At 41.5% G+C, this 13,293-nt stretch overlaps 1 protein-coding gene across 1 annotated transcript; it reads left to right on the top strand.

Annotated features, from left to right (window-relative positions):
- The first annotated feature begins 2,396 nt into the window (after window positions 1–2,396).
- Window positions 2,397–12,301, top strand: daglb (diacylglycerol lipase, beta). Its single transcript, XM_058621661.1, has 16 exons — window positions 2,397–3,073; window positions 3,668–3,819; window positions 5,237–5,411; window positions 5,497–5,758; window positions 6,098–6,220; window positions 6,316–6,443; window positions 6,692–6,818; window positions 6,901–6,984; window positions 7,263–7,340; window positions 7,509–7,589; window positions 8,504–8,631; window positions 8,854–8,922; window positions 9,052–9,124; window positions 9,460–9,707; window positions 10,231–10,460; window positions 11,838–12,301. The coding sequence occupies exons 1-15, from the start codon at window positions 2,979–2,981 to the stop codon at window positions 10,424–10,426; spliced, it is 2,019 nt and encodes a 672-aa protein (XP_058477644.1). The 5' UTR covers window positions 2,397–2,978; the 3' UTR covers window positions 10,427–10,460; window positions 11,838–12,301.
- The last annotated feature ends 992 nt before the right edge of the window (window positions 12,302–13,293 follow it).

The raw sequence follows: 13,293 nt of genomic DNA, 5'->3' as shown, positions 1-13,293 counted from the left end.
GTTTGGCTCATCTAGGACATTCCTGATCTTGAAGTTGGGTTGCCGTGGTGAGGCAGACTGACATGTGGTCTTGGCATAGCTGGAGGTGGCAGAGCTGAAGATGGAGTGACCAGGATGGACAGAACTGAGCATATTCGAGGGACAGCTCAGGTTCAACAGTTTGGAAACAAAGGACCAAGGTTAAGATGGTTTGGTCACATGCAGAGGAGGGCTGGTGATTATATTGGACAAAGGATGTTGAAGATGGAGCTGCTGGGCAGGGGGAAAAGAGGAAGACCACAGAGAATGTTCATGAGGGCAGTTGGTGTAACAGAAAGTGAGAAGCTGAAAGAAAAATGTTCACTTCACCTTTGCCTCTACTCCGTCTCTCCCCCGCTTCGTGTCTTACCTACAGGCACATTAGAGCTAAAGCTGTGCCGATTAAAACTAAAGTAAACAAGACGGCAAAATCAAACTCTTTCCCCAAGAAAACATGTTCCTTTTTGGCCTGCTTGACCTTTTCATGTGCTTTGGAAAGAAAACTCCACTTCATGGCCTTTGAGGATCAGTGGTCGAGCAAAAAAGTGCTTCGATTGCCAGCACGGGAGAGATCTGCGAATGTTCCATTACTACCTTCTTCTCATTCCATGACATCACTTCTTGATGTGCCTTTGATGTGTTCTAATGATGACATGTTTAAGTTTAGGGGAGAGAGGAATGAAAGGAAAGAGAGAAGATGAGAAGAAGGGGCAGTAATATAATGCTTCGATGACAACAACTCACTGCCAACCGTCAAAAAAAACAAAAAAACATCCGTTTATCCAAATTTCATTGAAACGATAGAACCAGACACTTGTTTACCAAGATGGAGTTGTTTGTCATGACACCGGAGTCATTAGAAAAAATGCTCCTGAATCCTTACCAAGCTCAAGTCCGCCATGCTGTCATTTTGTTGACCCTTGGTGTCCTTGCCAAGAGTGTTTCCACAGCCCACTGTTGCTTTTCGTTAGCCAAATTTGCGAAATCAATTGTAGATCAGATAATGGATGGCCTCATCTTCATGGTGCCATTTTATCCTAAGAGGCCAGAGGTAAATAAAGGAATTGACTCTGTGTTTAATGACCTAAGGAAAAAGTTTGGCACATCACTAGAAGTCCTGATTCTGATCCAAGATCCATATGTGGAAGAAGCCATTGTTCATCATGTGCGAATCTACTTTGAAAACATACTTCTTTTGCCTTCAGACATGCCCACCACCAGCACAGAGGGGTTCGGCCACAGTTTCTTCTCGCGTCTATATTCAGTCTTCACATTTTTTGTCAGTTTTTGCCGGAACACTGTACGCAATACAAACCTGCTGCTGCCAATTTGACCACTGGGCATCAATGATGCGGTTAAAGCAGTTCCTGTGTTGAGATGTTGACAGTCATGAAGATGAAGCAGCAGCAGCCATAATACCAACAGATGTTCTGAACACACCATCTGGTCATCAGAAGACAAATCTGGCTTCAGATTCAAGAAGTCCAAGGCCTCTGGAAATCCAACGGACCGCTTTCCTGAGAAGTCGTTGCTCCAAGTTTCAGGAAGAGTGTGCAGGAACGCTTCATGACCGCTATATGAAGTTCTGAGTTTCAACGTCAAATGGAACACACCACAACAGTAAAAGAAGCTGTGGCACCCCATCTTGGAACCCCATGTCAGGGTTGGTGGTGGGGTTGTTTCAACTTTCCAACTCTGCAACTGCAAAGTACCAAACAGAAGAGGAAGCAACTACCATAAAACGCCAAGAACCAAGATTAAACATCAATCGCTGTTTCATTTAAATTGGACTGTACGTGCTGTGCCTTTAAAATTTACACCAGCACAGAATCCTAATAAAATGTCCATGAATGCATTCACACTTCTCAGTAGCAACGTTTCATTATTGCCTTCTTCTCTTTCTTTTAATATAACAACAAAGAAGAAGAAAAAGACGATGACATTTCTATTCCAGTTGTTTATTGTTCTTGATTGCGACTGTAATATTTACCAGGCTGTGGGTTCGATTCCCATGGGTATGAAAGATGAGTGATAGAAAAATGCTACTATTTAGTGTATTGTTACAAACTGTGTGCACTTTTGAGATAATTTGGCAATGTAAAGCGTTTTATAAATGAAATGTAGAAGTTGTCCTTTACATTTTCGCCCCTGGAAAACAAACTGCAAATACCTGGAATATCTGGGTAAACTGATAAACTAGTATAAGACATTTACTGTACTTATGTATCATAACCCCATGTTGTATGAATGTATGAATGGGTGAAAACTAGTGTAAAGCAGCTCATCAAGACGAGAAAAGCTCTATATGAATACAGACCATAATACCAACTCTTCTTCTTCTGATTTTATTTGGTAGTAACGAGCTACAAACATAGTTCGAGGAAATGTAGAATGGAGTAAAAGTACACCATTTATTTAGGAAATGTACTTATAGTACAACACAGGCCAACAACAGCACACACCGCGGAACTTTGGTACAACGGCTCCTGTTGCAGTGGGGTCTCATCAACGGAACGGACGGAGGGTGTCGAGAGAAAACAAAACAAACCTAGCTTCCCGTGTTGAGCAATAGTTAATGTCGCGTAAACGAAACTGAATTTGACATAAGCTCATGTTATTATTGTATCAATATTTAGCATTCAGAGACACAATATTATGTCATTCAGAGACACAATTTATCATCTTTGGAGCGATTTAGCAAACCGCGTTTGCTGGAGCTAGCTCAGCTAGCTTGTAAGTTAGCTTCCGCTGCACGACCGTGAGATTGAGCAACTCTGGAAACACGAATGTGATATAAAAGTGCGCGGCGCCAATAAAACTGTCACTGTGGAGTCATGCGTGACGTGAACCCGCTGCCAGTTACTCAAGAGCAGCCTGCCCACTTCATAGCGGCGGAGAAGGGTTCGCGTCCATCGGCGTGAGACTCAGGCTTTTTGTGTGACCGTTCTTCCGTGGACAAAATGCCTGGGATGGTGGTGTTTGGTCGGCGCTGGGGCATCGCCAGCGACGACCTGGTCTTTCCCGGCTCCTTTGAACTCTTCATCCGTGTATTGTGGTATGTTGTTGCCCTCCAGATTTATTACATAAACCGTTAGAATAAGTGCTGCAGTTAAAGTTGCGTGTTGTCATTCATGAGGGTGCGGCGGTAACACTGATTATTAAGGGTGGGGATCGCCAGACACCACCGTACGATATTTAAGTTGGGCTGGGCAATATGGCAAAACGATATATTTTCTCATATTGTCCGATTTCGATTTTTATCATGATTTTTATTGAATACTGCCTGTTTTAGAGCATCTGTACTGACAACTTAACAAGCTACAGATTAACTCAATGAACATACAAAGCAAATAAGATGCATTAACAAGATTGATGATATAAAATATGTAAGAACACACAGACATTCTTCAGTTTTTAGAGGCAGTGATTCACGATATTATCACATATAGGGAATTGGATTTTGTAGCCACACCGCGTTGCATCATGGGTGGTGTTAATGTTTATTTGTAACATCAGTTAAGTAATTATATGCTAAAAAAGTGCCTTTATTAGTACCTTAATGATTGTTTGGGAGTGCGGATTCAGTTCAGTCATGGTAGTAACAGAAGTAATAACAATAATATTCCCTGACTCTTTTTTCCCTCTGAAGGTGGATTGGCACGATGATCCTCTACACTCACCACAGAGGTCATTTTGATTGTAATGGCAGGGGAGTTCTTAACACCTACCTGATCGGACTGTTTGTTGTGCTTGGGCTCATCATCCTTTCACTATGGGCCATCGTCTTTGTCAGTGCTCAAGGTACATCTCTTATTTTTTTTTTTCCTGCCTTAAAGCAACACTACAGAGTGACGTGATGTCACATGGCTCAGTTTGTTTACTTTACTCCGCCATGTTGGCAGGAAACGCCTCCGTCAGAGATCACTGTGCACAGAGATTGAGCTTTAAATCACAGACCTTTACACGCGGGTCAGAGACATTATTATGGCAGACGTACACTTTCTGATAAAGTTTCCCTATTGTGTTGGCTCTGATTATTGTTTTTCATCCTCGTCTTTTTCTTTCACTGACTGTTGAAGCACACTTTTGAGCGCCTCGCCATGCACAAAAAATGAACAACACTCCTGACTGAATTGTGGGACGATAGGATACATTATTCACATTTTGTGTTGCCACGAGCCACGCAGTAGGCGTCCGCCTTCCTTTGATCTGTGTACTGGTTACCGTGACATCCATGGTAGTGGCCAAAAGCATGTTTTCGGGAATAGCACTCAGCAGGCTTTCGCCCGGTTTTCTTTCGGTCCACTTTGATGCACAAACAATGCCAGTCATTGCGTCACCTACTAAGTACACTAAGTACACCTGCAGTCACAAACATTGTTTCATTTACATGAACTTTTCAGGGCGTGGTCATACTCGGCCTCGCAGGAAGTTTGTCACACAGTAGTTGTGGTGTCAAAATACAGGTTATATTATGTGTTACACCATGCAGGAAGTTTGCTCTTTTACGCAACACTATGTGGTGAGAAATGATGCAAAGCAAGTGTTAAACAAAAGGAAAAAAGGAACAGAATGTCGTCTTAATTTTATGGGCAAGTGCTTTATATAGTTCTTAGTTCTAGTAATTCAAATATTCAGCAGGTTCATGTTTGTCAAACATTGGAATAGTCTAAACTTGAAAATAATTCAGGGTTCATGCTTGCACGTTTTTTTCCTCAGAAACTCGATAAATGTGCACAGTCTTTTCTGTTACATCCAAAAGATAAGTTGACAATATTTTGTTTTGTGTAGCATTTGTTGTTAAGCAGTTCTATTTGATCAGATAGAGGAAAAAAATAAAATCAGACATAAATGGAACAAAATGCAGTTCAAGCAAAAAATGCTCATGAAAAAAATGCAGGGTTCACGGTATGTTGAACTACAAGGAGCAGCAGTAAACCAGCAGCTCCTGTGTGCCCGACACAGGAGCTGCTGGTTTACTGCTGCCTCGTCTGGTCAGTTTGTGTCATTTACATAAATAACAAACACTGAAGTGACAATAAACACACATGTGGACGTTTAAAAACGTGCTGCGATGTAAAATCACTGATTTTCTCCATGGGCTTTGGTGTGGGAGAGTGAGTGGTTTACAAACTTCAGTCTCCAAGTTGGAACGGCTGTTTTAAAATACTGCAAAGTGTTTTTTATTGACAGTATTTCTGTGCTAAATGTTTCCCAGGCACCATCACTAACCCTGGCCGCCGGCGCTCCATGCCTGCGCTGGTGTACGTGCGAGCGATCCTGTACATTCCTGAGCTGGTGTGGGCCTGTCTGGGCACCGTGTGGGTGTCTGAGGATAGTAAAGGCTGTGATCTCGCCACGGTGGGTTCCGTCATCGCAGCAGTGATTGCCAGGTAGATTTCTCAAAGCATTTTCTTTTTCCACAATCGTCAAACCAGTTCAAAAATGAGTCAAAGAGGCGGGGTTTTCTCTTCACAGCTGGATCATCCTGCTCTTCACCGCAGTAGGTGTGGTGATCGTGTTTGACCCCCTGGGAAGCCCGCGCCGACAGCCCGCCCCCCTGGAGCCGCTGGGAGTGAGAGACATGCAGACCACCAACCAGTTCTTCTCCATCGCTCGCTCCATGGCCGACAAAGTGTGGGAGTGCAGGCTGCGGCTGATGTGCTGCTGCCTGCCGCAGGACGAGAGTAACCGGGCGGTGTTCTCCAGCATCGGGAAGCTGTTGAGCGGATTCTTCTCTGTAAGGGTCGTTTTTTTTTTTTTTTTTACCAACTATATAAACACAACTGACCAAAAAGTACTCTTAATCTCACTCAAAATCTTCATTACATTTATGAAATTTGGAAATATGTCACATTTAAAAGTTTGCTTTCCTATTTTTTATGAACAAAAATAAAATAAAAACGTCTATTTTGTGATTTGTATCACTGCTCAAACACATTTTCTTTTAAAGCCTGACGATAGATGTCCATATAAGGAGTTATGTCTTATTCCCACAACAATTTACCAAGGTGTAAGTCAGTGTAAAGTCCTCTGAAGTCATGGAAAACAGACTGTGTGTGTGTGTGTGTGTTGGCAGGACACAGATCTGGTCCCCAGTGACATCGCCGCTGGTCTGGCTCTGCTGCACCAGGATCAGGACAAGAAGGAGCAGAGCAGAGACCCGGACACCATCGTCGTTCACAGCCCGTCCTCTCCCATCGTGAGTTCTGGAGTCCTCAAAATACCTCACTGTATTGTCAGGTTGACAGTATTTACTACTGTACAGTAAACAGCGTGTTCTGTTGTTTTTTGAAGGAGGAAGATCTGGAGGCAGAGCTGGAGAAAGCCGCTCACTGGATGCTGTTTGCTGCAGCAGCTTATGGATGGCCACTGTACGTCTACTCCAACCCGCTCACCGGGCCCTGTAAGCTCAGCGGCGACTGGTAAGAACATGTATCTCTCTCTGTCAAATGTTGTTAATTGACACCCCAAGAGTTAAAGAGTTAAATAAAGGTTTTATCGTGGCAGCAATGCAAACAGTTTTCAAAACTCGAGAGAAGGGAAGTAAACAACGCCATTGTCCCTGTTTTCTGACAACGTTAATGCCAGACAACTGTTTTTCTGAAGAATCCAAAGCCAAAAAACTTACATTACAAAAATGCCAATTTTCTCCCTGTACCCTGTGTTTCAGCTGCGGGAGTCGCACCGACGAGTACGACACCGTGGGCGGAGACAACAGCGGCTGCCACTTCTCGTCCGTCCTGCTCACCACTGGTCTGCAGTACAGAGACTTCATCCATGTCAGCTTCCACAACCAGGTAGGACACTCCCACTTTCTCCCGCCCCCCTCCCCCAAAAAACCTGTAGCTTCATAGTCTGATGGTCTATGTTTTCTTGCAGATCTATGAGATCCCGTTCTTCGTGGCTCTGGATCATAAGCGGGAGGCTGTTCTCGTGGCTGTCAGGGGAACTCTGTCACTCAAGGTGAGACGTGAAGAGAAAATAGTCCCCGTAATCCACCATATTCATGTTTTCCATGTCTGACACTGGATTGATTATGACATTTGCGGCTATTCTGATTCGTACGAGATGCATTTGAACTAATTTAGTGTCAACATAACTCCAAACAGTTAAATAATAAGACTTACAGCTGAGATAAAGCCAAGCGTGAGACATTTCTTTGTGTCCAAACTCACCGGGTTGTCGTCTTTTTCCCGGTGTATTGTTGTCTGTCTGTCTGTCTGTCTGTCTGTGTCGTGCAGGATGTCCTCACAGATCTGTCCGCTGAGTGCGAGGACATGCCTATAGAGGGAGTGTCCGGAGCCTGCTTCGCTCACAAGGTAAATGTCCATTCAAACACAACGCAGCATGAGAAAGTTCTGGACTTTTTTGGGAGGCGGTCACTTTGCTGAACCGGGATTTGAAGAAAAACCCTGAACTATCTCTTTTATCGTGTGTAACGTGTGTTTCAGTCCTGACTAATGCTGCTGTTCCTTTGTCTCATGCAGGGCATCTGTCAGGCGGCCACTTACGTCTACAAGAAGCTGATCAACGACGGCATCCTGAACCAGGCCTTTGCTGTGGCACCGGTGAGATTATTGAGATTTATATGTGCATTTAAAAAAAACAGATTATGAGAGGAAACAGATCATGAAACAGAATCAGAAAAATATGTTATTAATGCCCAAAATATAATAAAAATAGAAAACAACAGCGATTCACAACCAAATAAAAAATACAAGTATACTAGGAGTATAAAAGATAAGATTAACAATTATTTACAATAGAAATTGAATGTTGACATCTGTGTCATAATATGCAAGACTGAATAAATTAGATACAAGTATAAAAACAGTAATATACATTATATAAACTGTAATATACAGTATATAAATAGTTACATATGCATATAAACTGTAATATACTTTATATAAACAGTTATATACGTATATAAACTGTAATATACAGTATATAAATAGTTATATACAGTATATAAATAGTTACATATGCATATAAACTGTAATATACTGTATATAAACAGTTATATACGTATATAAACTGTAATATACAGTATATAAATAGTTATATACAGTATATAAATAGTTACATATGCATATAAACTAATATACTGTATATAAACAGTTATATACGTATATAAACTGTAATATACAGTATATAAACTGTAATATATTGTATATAAACAGTTATATACAATATATAAACAGTAATATACGTATATAAACAGTAATATACGTATATAAACAGTAATATACGTATATAAACTGTAATAAACAGTATATAAACTGTAATATACTGTATATAAACATATACATGATTAAGTGTTGGAATATGCTACAACATAAATGTTTGAGAAAGTAAATATAGTAATACATGAATGTATATCAATAAATAAATATGCAGCAGTAAATGCAGAATAATGTTGTAAATGTGTGTGTGTGTGTGTGTGTGTGTGTGTGTGTGTGTTGTGGTCACATGTTTGCAGGAGTATAATCTGGTGGTCACCGGTCACAGTCTGGGCGCCGGCACAGCAGCGCTGCTCGCTGTCCTTTTACGCAGCTCCTACCCCACCCTGCAGTGCTACTCATTCTCTCCACCAGGGGGCCTCATGAGGTAAGAGATGTTTAACATTAAAGGTTCAGACAAACAGCTGCTGTGTAAAACACCAGAGCACTTTTTCCCTCACTGAACTATTTTGTTTTGAAGAATCTTAGATATATAAGTAGGACTGCGACAATTTATCGTATATTATATTTTCATCGACTTAAATGAATTAATATTTTCTCAATAATGTTTTTCTTCGCTTCATTGTTGAACTCTCCTCTCCATGTGCAGTCAAGCCTTGTCTGATTACTCTAAGGACTTTGTGGTCTCAATCGTGCTCGGGAAGGATCTGGTTCCCAGGTAAGACTTGGATTATATTTTCTATTGCACTGTTAACAACATAAATCAGCTCGATGCAGGACTTTCTGTTTTTTTCTCTTCGTAATCTTCCCTGTCTTAATCTGTGTTGTTTTCCTTGTTCTCATACAGACTGAGCATTCCAAACATGGAGGATTTGAAGAGAAAGATTCTTAAAATTGTGTCAAACTGCAATAAGCCCAAGGTAAAAAACTATTCCTTGACATAATTTGACACCTTCTGGCTCGATTTAGGCAACATAATATATATTATATCTATAAATGGTGACATGAGCATTGATAATCGTCATATTTGTGAAATAATTATAAATATTGATTAAAAAAATGCATGGAATCAACAAAATTTCATTTAAAAAAAGTCACTTGTTTAAATTCTAAGCCTTATTATTTGTGTTATAGCAGACGTTTACGTCTATTTATAGTCAATTGTGTTGTTTCTAACACACATAAATGTCCTGCGTTTAACGTTAAAAAGCCAAAGAAATAGAATAAAGCAGGTTTTTCTCCTCCTGCGTCGCAGTATCTCATCCTGCTCCAGGGTCTGTGGTACGAGCTGTTTGGGGGGAGCCCGGACGACGCCCCCACCGAGATGGACAACAGGCGCGAGCAGCAGCTCAGCGAGCCGCTGCTGGGGGAGGAGTCACTGGTGATCCGCCACTCGTCGTCCTATCAGAGCGTGGGATCCGACGACTCGCCCGTCCATAAGCCCGCACAGCTGTTTCCACCTGGACGAGTCCTGCACATCACGGAGGACGGGCCGTCACGGAGGTGAGACCACGATTAATCCTTCACATATATACTGTATACTGTAGAGATTATTAATCTGTCAAAGTACAAATACTTTGTTACTGTACTTGAGTACAAAATTCACGTATCTGTTCTATACTTTGTTATTTATATTTCTTGCAACTTTTACTCTTTACTCCACTTCATTTCCTCTCACTGTCAAATAAGTTGCTATTATGGTCTGTATTTATATGGAGCTTTTCTAGTCTTGATGAGCTGCTTTACACGCTGCAAGTGTCTTTGCTCAAGGACACAGATAGACTACCAGAGGCAGGAATTGAACCCACAACCTTCCAATTGAAAGGCAACTCACTCACTCACAGACACTCACTCACTCATTCACACTCAAACACTCATTCACTCTCACACACACTGTGAGGAGAACGTCTCAGGAGTTCTGCACTTGACCAGAACTAACTTAGTTCTTGTTCTTTTTACAGACCTTAACTCTTCCCTTTCTCCTCCCTCCCTCTCCCTCTCCCTCTCCCTCTCTCCCCCTCTGTAGATCCTGTTTCTCACAGGTCAGGTACCGCGCCGAGTGGTCCGACCAAATGTCGTTCAGGAGTATTTTGATCAGCCCCCAGATGCTGACCGACCACATGCCCGACGTCGTGCTCGGAGCTCTCAACAGCCTGGCCACGGAGCGTCCCTTCTCCATCTGCCCGTCGTCCTTCAACAACGGCCAGCAGCACAACATCTGATCTGAGACGCCACACTTGACTCTTCATATCCTGTGTGCGTGAAGCCTTTTGTTCTCTCTGTTTTCTGTTTGTATGTAAAAAGTCGCTCAGAATCACGGAGGCCCCCGCGATTTATCCCCCGGTGCCTCTTGACTCCATTGTTTAAAAACTTCCATGAGTGAACCTGGTAGGGTTAAAGGGATAGTTCCGTTTTTTTCAGGGTTCCCTCGAGTCCTTGAAATCCTGAAAGTTTTTGAAAATTGCTCTAAATAGACATGGGTCATTGAAAGTGCTTACATTTTGTGCATGAAAGAGGTTAAGTTGATATTTAGATAAATATTGCTTGTTCAATGTAGACTAGTTCTACGCAGGACAAAACGTGGAGTCGTGATTACTTGCGGACACTGTCCACTGTCACGCTCTCTCTCTCTCTCTCTCGTCGCCGTTGATGTGAGAATCCGTGCAGAACAATGAGTGAGTGAAGAGAGAAAATTCCAACATCTCCGTCTCACCAAAGACACATTACAAAAGTTGCTTGTGCAGGTGCGGAGCGTTCTGCACATCAGTAAAAGTGGGGACACACAAGTTGCCCTCCACATCTTATTAAACTGTGTCAGCATATTCAGGTCCTTGAATTTGAGGGGAATTGGTCCTGGAAAGTCCTTGAATTTGATCAACCTAGGTGTGGGAACCCTGCTTTTTTTTTCTTTTTTTTCAAGAGAAGGAATATGTTTACCAATTTCTAATCTTGTCACTCTCCTGCACCAAAGTCCATAGAGAAAATCAGCGATTATTACGTCACAGCATACAGGAAGTTGTTGATCCACTGCTGCCTCTATCACAAAATTCTGAAGTGTTATTTTGTCACTTTTGGTTGTTTAAAGTCCTTTTGTCTGTGTTTAACTGTAGATAAATGTAAATCACACAAACCTAACGAAACAGCAGTCGGTCAGGAGCTCCTGTGTCCCCCCCCCCCCCCCCACACACAAGCTAAAAACGCTGATTTTCTCAATGGAGTTTGGTTCAGCAGAGTTAGCTTTCAGTTTCCCTTAAGAAAAGACGTAAACTTAAGCTGCCTTACATTTTTAATTGCTTAAGATACGTTTTAAAAGAACTTAAAACTTAGTCAACTTAGCGACTTAGCGAAGTCTAGCGGCAAATGAACCGTGCAAAGTAAAATAAGTTTTATTTTCTCCTCCCTTATCTCTTACGATGCGTTTTTTTTTACTGTTAATCTTCAACACTTATTCTTTTTGGGAGTTGTGCTGCTTTACACTTCCAAAAGTAAAAGAAAATCTAAAGGCGCAGCGTCTTAACATGGGCAATATGCAAATACGATAAAAAACTAAACTGAACTATCCCTTTAAGAGAAACACTGGAGCTTGTTTGTTAAATTGCACTTTTAATTATTTAATTTTTTTATCATTTTCAGCACAGAGTTTCTCCGTGAGCAACTTTAATGCCATAATGTTAATCTGTTGAAATGTGCGTTGTGAACAATATTTTTTGTTTGAGCGAGTGCTGTGTGAATGAAGAGGATGAAGATGGCGCCCCCTAGCTACAGCGTGAATGTGAGGATTACAGTCCAGACTCTGATCTTCCCGTGTGAATGTCATTGTGCAGTAACTGTGTTGAGTCGTGTCGTGTGTTTTCAGGGTGAACTGTGCCTGTGCATCAAAGAGAAGAAAATGTTGTTTTACAGAAAAAGACTGAAGGTGGAGAGTGCACTGTGTGTTTACACTCGCTTTAGATTCTCGGTGCATGATCGAGGTAGAACGTTTGTTGGTCTCCTTCAGTTCTTCATCTTTTATTTTTCAGGAAAAACAAATGTTTCACATACTTCAGCAGAAATGCAGTGAACTCCTTGATGCTAATAAAAGCTTCCTCTGAAGCGTCTTCATGTGTTTATCATTTACGGCCGTGCCTGACAACACCCAGTAGCATTCCTGTGAACGTGATGATATCTCGTGAACAACCCCAGGGGATACTTTCATATATGGCACAAACGTTCACTTGGATTCTCAGATTAATCGATTATATTGTGGTAGTAACACATCAAGATCAATGCGATCCGGAAACATTTTCCCTTTTCTTGTGACCATGATATCTCACAAACATATTTGGCTCAAACGTTCACTTGGACTCAAAGATGAACTGAATAATGGAACGTCATGGTCACTGTGATTGGAACACCCTTTTTAATTCCCCTTTTCCTTGTTACCATGACATCTCATGAACTCCAGGGAGTAATTCAAAATTTGGTATAAATGTTCACTTGGACTCAAACATGAACTGATTAGATTTTTGATGTTATAACTCAAGGTTTTGGTGACCTCATGCATTCATGAATATTCATCTATATTATCGACACACTTATTGTAGGAAATAAGGGACATTTTCACTTTATTTGACACAATCACTTGGATATAAGGCGTCATCATGAAACTTTTTTTTCGCGTCTTCCCTATAAATCAACGGGCACATGTTAAACTCTGCTGTGACGGTAAATAATAATTATATATGCCTAAACAATCACGTGGGTCTTGTGACTAAGGCCATAAAAGTCGAGGAGTGTGAAAATGATCATTAAAAGTTGTCACTCTGTCCCTGTCCAGCTCTCTTGGACATGGCGTGATGTGACCCTATTGGCTTTCCATAGGCACATGACACGTTCAAGGGATCTTCGTAAACTTGTAAATCTAAATGTCGGACCAATCTTTTTCAATCCAGCGAGGACATTGACACGAGCTTTGCGCCGTGTAAAAGTGTGAAACAAGCTCCCATTAGAGACGCGCATCTGTAAATAAAGAGAAAACTTAAAATATTAACTGACTACGTTCTCTTCTGTCTTGCGTCTTTTATTTTTACGTTTCACGTGACTCAGGGGT

The sequence above is a fragment of the Solea solea genome, chromosome 21 (genome assembly GCF_958295425.1).
Source record: "Solea solea chromosome 21, fSolSol10.1, whole genome shotgun sequence".
Lineage (NCBI taxonomy): Eukaryota > Metazoa > Chordata > Actinopteri > Pleuronectiformes > Soleidae > Solea > Solea solea.
Note: the sequence above shows the minus strand (reverse complement) of the source record. Positions and strands in the feature narration are given on the sequence as shown.

What these genes read in the sequence shown, in the direction of transcription:
- daglb (XM_058621661.1), top strand. Translation starts at nt 2,979, where the DNA reads ATGCCTGGGATGGTGGTGTTTGGTCGGCGCTGGGGCATCGCCAGCGAC. An exon ending in CTCTTCATCCGTGTATTGTG is followed by an intron (nt 3,074 to 3,667) that starts GTATGTTGTTGC and finishes TTCCCTCTGAAG; the next exon opens with GTGGATTGGCACGATGATCC. An exon ending in ACAGCCCGTCCTCTCCCATC is followed by an intron (nt 6,221 to 6,315) that starts GTGAGTTCTGGA and finishes TGTTTTTTGAAG; the next exon opens with GAGGAAGATCTGGAGGCAGA.